We start from the raw sequence: 13,700 nt of genomic DNA, 5'->3' as shown, positions 1-13,700 counted from the left end.
ACCCCAGGACTACTAAAATTTTTAAGAGGTATTGAATAAAATAGAAATGGAGAAACTTTACAGTATTTATTCAGTTAAATAAATATTTATTTAACTTAGTTATATCAAATCTTTTTTTTAATCTAATTTTTAAAAAAATTTACATCCGGGGCGCCTGGGTGGCTCAGTCGGTTAAGCGTCCGACTTCGGCTCAGATCACAATCTCACAGTTCGTGAGTTCGAGCCCTGCGTCAGGCTCTGTGCTGACAGCTCAGAGCCTGGAGCCTGCTTCACACTCTGTGTCTGCCTCTCTCTCTGCCCCTTCCCTGCTCATGCTGTGTCTCTCTCTGTCTCAAAAAATAAAATAAACATTTAAAAAAATAAAAAAATAAAAAATTTATTTCCAAATTACTTAGCATATAGTGCAACAATGATTTCAGGAGTAGATTCCTTAGTGCCCCTTACCCATTTGGCCCATCCCCCCTCCCCCACCCCCTCCAGTAACCCTCTGTTTGTTCTCCATATTTATGAGTCTCTTCTGTTTTGTCTCCCTCCCTGTTTTTATATTATTTTTGTTTCCCTTCCCTTATGTTCATCTGTTTTGTCTCTTAAAGTCCTCATATGAGTGAAGTCATATGATTTTTGTCTTTCTCTGACTAATTTCACTTAGCATAATTCCCTCTAGTTCCATCCACATAGTTGTAAATGGCAAGATTTCATTCTTTTTGATTGCCGAGTAATACTCCATTGTATATATGTATACCACATGTTCTTTATCCATTCATCCATCGATGGATATTTGGGCTCTTTCCATACTTTGGCTATTGTTGGTAGTGCTGCTATAAACATGGGGGTGCATGTGTCCTTTCAAAACAGCACACTTGTATCCCTTGGATAAATACCTAGTAGTGCAATTGCTGGGTCGTCGGGTAGTTCTGTTTTTAGTTGTTGTTGTTTTTTTTTTTTTTTTTTTGAGGAACCTCCATACTGTTTTCCAGAGTGGCTGCACCAGCTTGCATTCCCATAGTTATATCAAATCTTAAGATAGTTTTCCACTTATAGTCTTCATTTTGTATGATGTTTAATACTTTTTATTAACAAAATGGAACTCACACCTAGGAACATATTAAGTGTCAGCTTAAAATGTGTGAGGCATTGACTGAAGTCAGAGCCATTCTCCAAAATTTCCAAGCTGTTTAATCACACAGATGCTGGCACTCTGGACAGCACCTAGGACTGTAGTTCTTTTAATGCTTTGGAGCTATCCAGTTTTATGTACAAGTCTTGCAAAACCTCTTGTAGTTTATGCATTGTGATCTTGCTGTCACTAGAGTCTTTACCCAAAAATTGAGTAAGACAAATGGAGGCAATTTTGAATGTGGAGTAGAGATTCCACTTGGTTTGGTCACTGACAGAGCCAAGTAAGTTCAGGTGAAAAGGTACAAGTCATGGCTTAGATTCTCTATTTTAGCCAAATAGAGAAAAGAATTAAATGACACCAACAATATGGTTAGTTGAGCAAGTGGATTGAAATGAGAGAGACATATATGAACCTTTGTTAAGGGAGAACATTAAGATTGCTTTGCATCACACTTTTTTTTTTCTGTTTGCATTGCACTTCTAAAAGAAAAAAGTGTGCAAGACAATACATAGTTTTTCAAAATTCTTTTAGGAATATACAAGCAATAAAGTTTGAAATTACTAGGTCTAGGGGAGCCTGGGTAGCTCAGTCGGTTGAGTGTCCACCTCTTGATTTTGGCTCAGGTCATGATCCCAGGGTCGTGGGCTCAAGCCCTATGTCAGGGCTCTGTGCTATGAGCATGGAGTCTGCTTAAGATTCTCTTTATCCCTCTGCCCCACTCCCCTGCTCATACTCTCTCAAAAAAAAAATTTTTTTTTAATTAAAAAAAATTTAACAAATACCAAAAAATTACTGCTCTAAGATAAACCAATGGGAGTGGTTGGCTGCAGTTGTGTGGAAAACAAGATGGCTGGAGGAGGAGAGGTCAAAGGACTGAGTATTGGAAGGATTGTCTACTTGGATATTGACACCACTGAGAACGATGATAGGAAAAGTGCTGAAAAGTCAGGCAGAAAGTCCAGTGCTAAAATCATAGATCTAGGGATCTACGACTTTGGAAAATAGGGTATCATATGGAATGCTCTGCCAGTATGAGCTTTTAAAGAGTTGAAGAGTTTTGGTGAGGAGAGAGGGATAGGTGGGCAGCCAAAATGGGAAACTGGGAAGAACCTCACTCTACCTCGACATACTTTGGTTAGAGGGTCTGGAAAAGACAACAGCTCCCATTAGAGAGGGCAATAGGAGAGTCAGTGCCCTTAAGTAGATGCCAAGTTTGGTGAAGGGAGTGTTCAGACAAAAGGGTGAAGGTATGGGGCTTTTGCCTATGATGGCCTCTCAGTTTAGGATGTTTGAGGCATATGGAAGGGTATAAGATTGAATCAGGTTCCCATGGTGGAGTGATGACCTGGGAGTCTTGGACTTATAGTGGATGCTGATAGAAACAGGGGTATAGGATGTGTTTAGATTACTCATGATAGTCTGTAAGGCCAATTATCATAGTGAAGCCATGAGTGTAGGGAGAGTATAGGAAGGCAGGATTGAGCAAGCCTTGGCAAAAACATGTAGATCTCAATGGGTTTTCCTTTCAGACATGATGATAGCACTGCTGAGGCAAGAAAGAGGTGACATCACTGGGGAAGTGGAGAGGGCTCTGTGGGTATCTCTTCACAACTCTGCAGGTAATCATATTTTCCATCTGAATAAAACAATAAAAATATCTCCTTCTCATCCGACTCCTATCCCACTCAAATTACTGCCCATTTCTCTGCTCCCATTCATTGTAAAACTCCTCCAAAGAGGAGTTGTACTTCTTCTCTCTTTCTGCACCCCAGTTCTTTCCTTAACTACTCCAGCTGGGCTTTCATCCCCATCATTCCACCGAAACATCTTTATCAAGTTCACCAGTGAGTCCTTTCTGCTGAAATGTTGAATTATCCATCCCCATGATTTGACTAATCGGTAGAATTTGCTGTCACTGAGCCTCTCAAATGGTTTCCTTTCACTGGATGCTCCTTCTCAGTTTGTTGGTTCCTCTTTCTCAACCAGAGTTCTAAATATTGCAGTCCTGGGATTTCTTCTCTTCTGTCTTTACTGTTTTAAGTAATTTTATCCAGTGCCAAAGATTCAAATATTGTCTATATTCTGTTGCCTTTTAATTTATATCTCTCTTTGTGATGGAACTTTACTTAGCTCTATAAATCTATCCAACTACGTACTCAAAAGCTCCATTTGACACCTTAAAATCATCATAGCCAACACATAAGTATTGTTTTTCCTCTGTGGCAATGACTGCCAGCTGACTCCAATAGCCACACTTATTTAGTAATAGAATTTCCAAATTTGCTGGGCAGATATGTTCCAGGATAAAGACTACACCTAGCCTCCTTTGGGTATGGTCATGTGACTAAGTTTTGGCCAAGGGAATGTGAATGGAAGGGATAATGTACAACTTCCAGGACAAACCTTAGAGTCAACAGGTAGGCCCCTCCTTGTTTCCTTCCCTTCTGGCTGAAGCACTGACCCAGTGGGGATTGTGGTGAACTATCTTCAACAATGCAGAGGACGACGTTGGGTGGACAACACAATTTGAGAAACACTGCTCTAGGGATCAGTGGAGCAACAAGATGAGAGTCTGAATTATGAATACCTAAAGCAAGCATTTCAGCCCTACACTGCTTATGTATTTTTTTGATGTTTATTTATTTATTTTTGAGAGAGAGCACACATGGAGGAGGGGCAGAGAGAGAGAGAGACAGACAGAATCCAAAGCAGGCTCCAGGCTCTGAGCTGTCAGCACAGAGCCTGACGCAGGGCTCAAACTCATGAACCGTGAGATCATGACCTGAGCCGAAGTCAGACACTTAACCAACTGAGCCACTCACGTGCCCCCCTTTATTTATTTATTTATTTATTTATTTATTTAATTTTATTTTAAAAAAAAATTTTTTTTCAACGTTTATTTATTTTTGGGACAGAGAGAGACAGAGCATGAATGGGGGAGGGGCAGAGAGAGAGGGAGACACAGAACCGAAAACAGGCTCCAGGCTCTGAGCCATCAGCCCAGAGCCCGACGCGGGGCTCGAACTCACGGACCGCGAGATCGTGACCTGGCTGAAGTCGGACGCTTAACCGACTGCGCCACCCAGGCGCCCCTTTAATTTTATTTTTAACATTTATTTATTTTTGTGAGAGAGAAGACAGAGACAAAGCGCAAGTGGGGGAGGGAATATTTACCCTATTAACAGTTGTAATCTAAGTCCTTGCAAAGTAATAATCCCACTTTCTTTTCCTTCCTTCCTTCCTTCCTCCCTCCCCGCCCCTCTCTTTCTTTTTAAGAGCCTTCACATGAACTGAACAGGCTTCTGTTAGGGCCATCCATGAAGTATAACATCTCCCTTCCTCATCCCCACAAGAAATAACTGAGAAGATAAAGGCATTGTTTTTACGCATCGGGAAAAACTGTGAAATATCACTAGTAAAAATAAACTACTGCAGGAGAATTTAAGGTTTCAGTTAATTCCATGCCAATATGTAGAAATCAATTAGAAAGAAATGATTGTTTGCTTTTGTTTCTGTTTTGTTTTTCATCTCTAGAACTAAACATAAGGTAGCCTTTTTTTTTTTTTTTTTTTTTTGAGAAGGAGACAGCATGAGCAGCAGGGGAAGGGTAGAGAGAATCTTAAGCAGTCTCCACAGCATGGAGCGAAATGGGGTGCTTGATCCCATGACTATGAGATCATAACCTAAGCCAAAATCAAGAGTGGGACACTTAACCAACTTAACCACCCACGAGCTTTAAAGTTTAGCATTCTTTATACCAGCAGTTCTTACCCTTAGCTGCTACTGGATTCACCTGTAGATGTTTAGGTCAAAGCCCTAACAGAATCTCTGAGGTGTAGGGCCAAAGCATCAGGTTTTTTTTGTTTGTTTGTTTGTTTGTTTGTTTGTTTATTTTTGAGAGAGAGAGAGAGAGAGAAACAGAATCCGAAGCAGGCTCCAAGGCTCTGAGCTGTCACCACAAAGCCCAACGCAGGGCTTGAACCCACAAACCGTGAGACCATGACCTGGGCCGAAGCCGGATGCTCAACAGACCAAGCCACTCAGGCACCCCCAAAGCATCAGGTTTTTAAAGATCTCAATGTACAGGCAAAGTTGAGAACCACAGTCTAATAGTGTGCTCTTTAGCTTTCATTGCAATGGATTTATTAATCTATTAGTCAAAATGTATTTGCTTTCCAGTTTCCATCCAAGGATTTTAAAATCTTGATTGGAAACTGTGATATTCTATTTAATGTTTTAATCTTCAGTGTTTTTCTTTTGCCATGTCTGACCTAAAGGTTCCATTGTCCATTCTTAGTAGAATGAATTCTTTCCAATGGAAATTCAGTGTTAATGCCCCAAATTTCCAGTTTCCTTACAACTTAGGTTTTGAAAAGGGAGAGTGTGAATGTGTATGTGTGTGTGTGTACATGTGTGTATGTATGTATATTGGGACGATGAGAGCCTTTATGTAACAATATTTATTTAGGACTTTACAAAGCATTTTTACAAACATTTCATTTGTTCTTCACTTCAGTTGTCTGTAAAGTGGTAGGTATCATATTTGATAAGTCAATGAGGAAAGTGGTGCTCTGAATTAAGTGGGCTCCCCAAGGTTCACATAACTTGTTTTCCTTAGTCAAGGTATATAGGCTGCTCAAAATACCAGTAGTCATTTAGTTATCAAAAACTAACATTCACACAGTTTCATGAGAAGAGAACATGTAACATATTGAATGTAGAGTAGAAATAAAAAGCCAGCTCTCTTTTAAGCTAGCTATCAAAGAGTTTTGCAAAAATGTAAAACAGTGCCACTCTTCTCACTAAATTTTCATTTTGGAAAATGGTTATTTTTTCATAAACACCTTTTTATTAATATGTATTGGGTTTATTATTTTAAAATACTTAATACTTTTAAATGTTCTAATTTTGGACACAGTATATATATTGATAGATATAATGCATAATATAAACAAAAGTTCTTTGGGGCTCCCAAGCCAGAAAGTTTGGGAACCACTACTATAAGCTATATGCTATCTTTGAATTGTGAGAAGAACTGAATGAATTGTTTACCTTAGCATTAAGCCAAGCTCACACAAAGCTACTTGAGTACTTTTTCCCCAAGGCTAAAACACTATTGGCAATACTAAATATTTTTATTGCATGAGACAATCACTACAATTAAAACAGAAGTTTGAGAATTGGACAAAAATTACAGAATGATAAAAAACAGCTTTCTTCAACAAAAACACCCTTTTAATATCTTTGATACTTTCATAGATTAGCATCAGAATTTATTACAAGATTATTATTTTTATTACAAGGATATTACTACAATTATTCAACCTTAACTGTTGCTAGTTTATACCTATTTGACTCTGATTTCTTAAATATTGCAACACAATGAAAAGAATACTTTTGATGTTGTAGAGATACTTCAATGGAGAAAATATAATTTTCAATTATACTTTATTTAGCCCAATACTTCCTTAAGCCTTGTATTTTCTGATTGAACTTTGGCTAACAGAATCATGCTTGAAGCCTGAGAACATCAGCTTTCAGTAGGCTGCTGCTGGTGAAACTCTCTGGGAAATAGGATGTTGACAGAGGTATAATGTAAAACAAAATAGAGTAAAATGTAATTTTAAAGAAAAGGTTGTTAGATTAAAATTGAAGGCTAAGCAAATTTGCAAAGATATAAATCCTTTTTTAATATTTATTTCAGAGAGAGAAGGAGAGGGAGAGGAAGGGACAGAGAGAATCCCAAGCTGACTCCGCACTGTCAGTGCAGAGTCAGACATGGGGCTTGAACCCATGAACCATGAGATCATGACCTGAGCCAAAATCAAGAATTGGACACTTAACTGACACCCACAAGGATGTAAATCTTAATCCATGTGTTGGTAGTGTAGGCTCTGGTGTCAGATTTGTATTTGTTCTATATGTTGTAACCACAAAATTTTACTTGCTGTATTAATTGTTAAGGAATCACCTTTAAAACATCCAGACTTCCAAAGTTTAATGTTTCTATACTAATTAGTTGTCAGGGAGAGCTGCATTCAGGCCAGGGTCTGTAATGCCTTTTGAATGTACAGTGCCTCTTCCTTTGGCACTGAATTAATGAGTAACTATATAACAGATTCATTTAAAAACAACATAGGAGACTTATTCTATAATGCTGAACTTGCTATGTAGTATTTGTGCTCTTTAATTTTGCTCAGTTCTTCACAAACAATGCAATTCAAATTCATTAATCATCAAGACATAATATGTGTGTCTGAGTTATGAGAATATAGGAACCAGATTTTTAAGAGGTAAGACCTCTGGTATTGCAGGGATTGTAAATATTTTTTTCTCATTCCCAAATTTCCTAGAAACAAGAAGAGTTTTGTATAAGGGAATATTCCTTTTTGATATGAAAGTTGCCTTATTCTTAAAATTACACATATTATTCTTTACCCGTACATATTCCCTGCTTCCCAGACATCTTCCACCTCCCTTTCAATAGACGTCTTAATTTGGCATCTGATGATTTAAAATGGTTTCCGTAATCTAATTTTGAATAACACCCATTTTAAAGCAGAAACAGTTTAACAATTAACAAATATAAACACTTGTTGAAATGTTTACTGAACCAACATAGTCCATTTGTTTGAGAAAAGATATGCAAAGTTAAGTTTCCCATGGGAAGAGATCACCTTGATAACTCCAGTTTTTAAAAATCTGAGCGTGATAGATAATCACAGTTGGTGTTTATGGAACTTTTTGGTGGGGAGAAAAACCAACTCTATAAACTGAGATTTGGAGCTGAGAAAACTATCAGATGAAATGGCAGGAAGAAAAAACTTATTAGAATTCCACTTTCTAAGAGGAAAACTAATACTGCAGAACCATTTAATGAAAACTTATCATTACAGGGTTCAGATATCTACTGACATATGTATGACAAACTTGAGATTGGAATCATTAACTGCCTTCAGGAAATTATGTATTTCACAAATTTTGCTGTTTTAAAGAACACTTAAATATCACAAAGACACTGATACCATAACCATGCCCAGAGCAATTGTAAAATTGCTTAAAAAATTGTAAAATTGTCTAAAAAATTTTTTAACATGTATATGGGGATTAACAATCTTTAGTTATCTGGATGCATTCCAGGTCACAGGACAAAAGCAAATTCTTACTTTGGCATGTGTTCAGTACAGTTACATGTCTAGCTCCTTTTAGGTAACATCTGTCTGCTCAAATAATTAATACTATTGGATATTATTCCCTCAAAGCAAATGTCTATTAACCCTGTATCCTAGAAGAAATTTAAAAAACAGTAACTAAAGAAATGTAATTGTAATCTAATTTCCTAAAGATTTCTCCGAATCCCTACTTCTGAATACTGGCCCTACTGCTATTATAGAAATGTTTTCCTTGAAAATTCCATTTCTCTATGGAATGTCTTTAGTTAGGAGTAACAAGTCTTACAAAGAAATTGTTTAATAAAGAATGTTAACATTTTACTAAGCAAAAGATGTTTGCTTCAATTCCCACAAAAGCCAAACAGAAAACAATGCATTACTAACGTTTTCTATTTATTCATTAATAAAAAGTGCATAGTACAAGCCCTTTATCCCAGTCCAAGTACTCAGTAAAAGATTACAATAAACCCTGGATGGCACAGACATGATTTGTTTGGCATGATTTAAACATTTAAAAACAGCAATTAATATTTAGTATATCACATGACCACTTTTGCTTTTAACAAAGCAATCATCAGACATGGTAACAAATACATATGATTTTTCATTTAGAAATATTATGTTAAGACTAAACCTACTATTGCCAACAACAAAAATTTAACCCATTATGTGTAAACGCTTCATTTCTCCTTCAAGTTGCTATTTTGTGTCATAAGCTGATGCGCTGGTCCAATTTTAGCACATGTTTATTTAGAGTGACAGACTTTAATTCAGAGTGACAAATTTCCAAGGTTTCTTTGAAAATATAAAAATTCAGTAATTCTATAAATACTACCACATCACATACCACACAATGACACTAAAAGTAACCATGGAATAGCTGAACCTAACAGTTACTTTGGAAAATCTCTGCAAGTTTAAAATATGACTTGCTGGCTATGGGATAGTGCTTGGATAGATACATGATAAAATCTTTTACTATACACAGTTCCAATGTTAACTTTTTCCATATGGAAAGAAAACATTACTTTGCATAAGGTACATCAAATCACTCTTAAATAAAATTAACTTAATGTTAGTTGTGGAATATTTAAGAGCCAAAAATTAAAATGTGAAGCTTTAGCTTTCTTTTTTCCAGATTATTTAAAAATGATTGTAGCCACAGTTCAGGTGAATGTTTACAAGCCAAGTAATGACTAAGAGTGTGCTCAATAAGAAGGCCACATGTAGAAGTTTAAGAATTAAATAGAATAATATAAATTACTAGTTAGGTTAACAGGAATACTTTATATGCAGTAGTACATGGTCTTTCTCAGGAATACGGAGAAATTTTATAAGCAAAAAAACCAAAACTACTTCTCTAGGAGCTTTGTTGCTAATTAAATAGATGGTCCATATAGAAAAGGTTAATATTCTAGATGTACTATCAATTAAGTGTACATAACAGAAATGAAGAACCAGGAATAAGAATCTAGATTTGCAGGTCTCTAGCTAACACTAGACATTCTGTTTCCAGGTCTAGGCCAGTTGGCTTCAACCAAAGCCAATTCTCAATTATTTGTGAGCCACAGATTCAGTAAATACATCCGTATCTCTGCCAAAGATTGGCTTTCTAGCAGCTTAGAGAAAAGACTGTTAGGATATATGTGTAAGCCTTCAAAGTCTAGGGGGCAAGGGCAGAAAAAGGAATGCTTACAGAGATTTAGCTCCATCCTATGCCATTCCTGCCCTTTCTGCATTAAATACTCTAACAGTTATAAAGCTGGGAAGGTTTCCAGGCCCAGCAAGAGGAAGAACTTTAAACCTCTGGTGCTCAATTATCCAAGATTTGACTTACCTGTGTTATGATACCCTTCAATTAGCATAAAGTAATTGAGTAGGTTATATTATGTCAAGAAATTAAGCACAAAGCCAAGATGCACAAAAGGAATGCAAGCAGTCAATATTGGATTATATAATGAATGAAGCCCTTAAAATGTTTATGGCCTAAAATGTAATCATAATAAAGGGGGGAAAATACCCTATGAGCATCACACAATTGTATCAGAGACTCTATTAAACAGTACAATGATATAGAGAAGTTTATTAATTCATACAAGTAATTTCTCAGATCAATACAGTGAAAAGCTAGACTCATCTGGGGGAAAAATCCTTACATTGATAGCAAAATATCTTCTAGCCCCCATAAACCATCTGTAATCACTTGCTAAGAAAAAATTCCATAACCACATAGGTCATGCCGACTTCGTTTTTATGCCATTTGTATTTTCTTTCAAACTGAGCAAAACAATGCAACCTTTTACTTTTCATACATTTCAAAATTTTACTTATATTAATACTCCTCCTCACCCAATCCATCCTATTACTAAACAAGAATGAGATAAGGGGTGAGAAAAAGATCCTTGATTGCTTTTTCATTTTCCTCCTTCTCCCTTGGAGTAAACTAAGAATTCATCAAATATATTTTAAAGTAAGAAGGATAAAAGATTCATTTTTTTCCTCACAGAAAAAAGACTAAATAAGTAAAGAGCATTCAAATATCAGTAACCAAATAGGTCCCCAATACAGCTTTAAGATAGTTCCATTTAACAGGGAAGTGTTAGAACAGAAAAGAAGGTTCCTGAGAGGCACCCATTTAACAAATAAATTATAGCTTAAATTATTACTGTATAGAATATACTTGGCAAAGGCAGAAAGAATTAACTTTTTTCCTCCTTTCACAAACCTTGTAAGGCTATAATGGACTGTAAATCATCCACCATATTTAAATCATGTTTAAAGTTCTCCTAATATTAGACATTTTTACGGGAATAAAAAGCTTAGTAAACAACTATTTCATTTCTTCTCCCTTCCTTTTCTAGCCACATAAGCCAGTTGTAGTGGATGACACAGAACTGTAAAATATTCCAAAGGCTGCCACAGTCCCAAGAACTAGAGATAACTGCCACCCGCAAATCAAGGTAAATGTAAATACAGTGTGGTTCTAATTTTTTTTCATACAATCTCAGACAACCCCAAGTAACTTTATAAATAACTAATGAAAAAAAAAAGCAATTTTAAAACCTATCAAAACTATTTAAAATATTTAAATGCAGAGATCTCAAATTTCCTTCAATCAGGCCAGAAATCATCACAAAAATTATGATCACAGTTACAAAAAAAATGAGTGGAATGTTTAAGTGTAGGATAACCAAAAAAGCCCATGTAACTTTTTTTTAATATAATCATTTACTCAAATATGCTGTAAAAAGGAATGGTGATAACACAGGAAGCAAAAATAAGCTTGCAAGTGAAATTTCTAGAGGCTCATGAAAACAATACCATCCCATATTGCAGATGCAAAAGGAAAAACAGTTCTAATGGGGTTAAGAGTACTCTGGTCATCTTCGTTCATTTGGTCGTGCAAGGTGTTAACTATTTTCACTTCCCATATCACAAAGTTAGTCCACAGGAGGGGCTGGTGGATCTTGTCCCTGGCATTAGAAAGACAGAAATTATGGAATTTACTTCTTAAATCCCAGTGCAACTAATCTAACACATATAGTAAGTGTTGAGCAGCATGCCCACCACCCTCCAATCCCTAATCATATACTTATTTGAACTTTTTATATGTTTCTGCACAAGGGAACACTAGATTAACACTGTAATTCACCAATGTTTGTTTCATTCCTCCCTGTAGCACAGAAGAAAGGAAAATTGTGTAACAGTAGTATGATATGGAGGAAACTGCTCTCGCTGACAGCTCCAGAAGTGATATTTAAACCTTTAGCATCATCCCTCTTGCTAAGATGACTGAGCTCAGTACAACCAAAGAGAAGCTAGAGATTTTTGTTTCTCACTACAGAATGTCAATGAGGAAGCATGTGACTCCAGATGCTGTTGGCAGGCATCCTATGACCACAAAGGGAGCTCACTTTGGAATGAAGCTGATGGTCTGAGGAAAGAAAGTAGGGCTTCAATGATACTGTTAAACAATCTAAAACACTGATCCTACAACCTTTCTGGATTTTCTAATGTGTAAACCAATAAAGCCACTTGTTTAAACCAGGCCAAGCTGATTTTTGTTACTTGCAAGAGAAAGTATTTGAACTGTAAAGGAAAGATCAAAGCTTTAGAAACCTTCAAGAAGATTCCATTTATTTACTGTGACCTGCTATAGAAGGCCCCAGTTGAGGGTGGTCAATTTTTCAAATAGGTCAAAATATGAACTATAGCCTAAAATTAGTCAATATGTTTTCTTGCTTATTCTTAGGGCAGTGGGCCTACTCTTCTAGAACTGCTGGCCTACAATGAAATAAGATTTAGGGACTATTATCTTAGATTTCTGTCAGTTTCGATGGCTTCTAAACCAGCTTATTAAGTTGAACTTCTTTAGCTCCAAAAGTTGAGGAAGTTGGTCTTTGATATGAAAGTAGTAAAACTATGCATAGAAAGTAAGAAAAAAGGCTGAGGAGAAAGCACCTTATCAAGACAACATACAAGCTGTTTTATGGATATCTTCCTCTCCATGAAAAACAAAAAATAAATTTAAGGCCCTTTATATCGTGCTAATGATGCTTTCTTTCTTAAAATCAGCATGGCTACATAACTAAATGTTCTATTAAAAAAAAAAGCACTGATTATCATTTGCTTTCTCCTATGTAAGAAATTAGTTTAACTAAATTTCTAATAATAACAACACAGATTGTGGAAAAGAAGAAATTATTTTAGCAATTCCATATGGTGAAGGTCGGAGAAGGGAATTAGTGGGATAATTTGGTGTTCAACAATGAATTCATCATGGAAATATTTTTCAAGAGCTAACATCCAAGTCAAATAGAAAAGAAAAAATACAAATGCTGGTTCTCCAAACAATAAAAAGGAATCCTTCAGTGGAGTTTCTTCTATTCAAGATAGCACAAAACACTCCCTGTTGGGTCACTTTATTTATGCTATTTTTTACCTAGGTTCTATAAATGGTAGTAATCATGACTATCAAAATTTATCAACATGAATGATCCTCTCTCTCCTTTGCCAGCGTTTGATCTATTATGATGCAGAACTGGATGAGTTTTTAAGAGAAACTGGATGGGAAAACAAAAGGAAAACAGGATTTAGCCAGATAGGCTCAGGGTCTCTACTGAATTTAATAGCTAGGACAGAAGGGGAAAAAGTGAAGTAGAGGAAAAAATATGAACTATAGCTAGTAAGAGAATTTAAAGAGCGGGAACCATGAGAAGCAAGGGATCAACTGTGAGGAACTGGGGAGTGAAAGACTGAGATTTGAGAAGTACTGCTGTGGATTATTATGAACTGGATCATTTTCTATGTTGAGAAAGACTGGAATGTGAGTAAAGATTGGAATTCATTCTACAATTCTTTTTGGGCTACTGGTCTGTGTTTCTCTCTATATGTAACTCCATGAAGAT

The 13,700-nt window shown here is 36.2% G+C and overlaps 1 protein-coding gene across 8 annotated transcripts in view; it reads right to left on the bottom strand.

The window, feature by feature from the left end:
- Positions 1-8,666: 8,666 nt before the first annotated feature.
- Positions 8,667-13,700, bottom strand: part of SMIM14 (small integral membrane protein 14) — a 127,138-nt gene continuing 122,104 nt past the window's right edge. For all 8 annotated transcript variants that reach the window (XM_030314006.1, XM_030314010.1, XM_032593004.1 and 5 more), the window contains one exon: positions 8,667-11,765. In XM_030314006.1, the coding sequence (XP_030169866.1) occupies positions 11,733-11,765 (33 nt within the window). In that variant the 3' untranslated portion in view covers positions 8,667-11,732. The remainder of the gene's footprint in view (positions 11,766-13,700) is intronic.

The sequence above is a fragment of the Lynx canadensis genome, chromosome B1 (genome assembly GCF_007474595.2).
Source record: "Lynx canadensis isolate LIC74 chromosome B1, mLynCan4.pri.v2, whole genome shotgun sequence".
NCBI classification, from domain to species: Eukaryota; Metazoa; Chordata; class Mammalia; order Carnivora; family Felidae; genus Lynx; species Lynx canadensis.
Note: the sequence above shows the minus strand (reverse complement) of the source record. Positions and strands in the feature narration are given on the sequence as shown.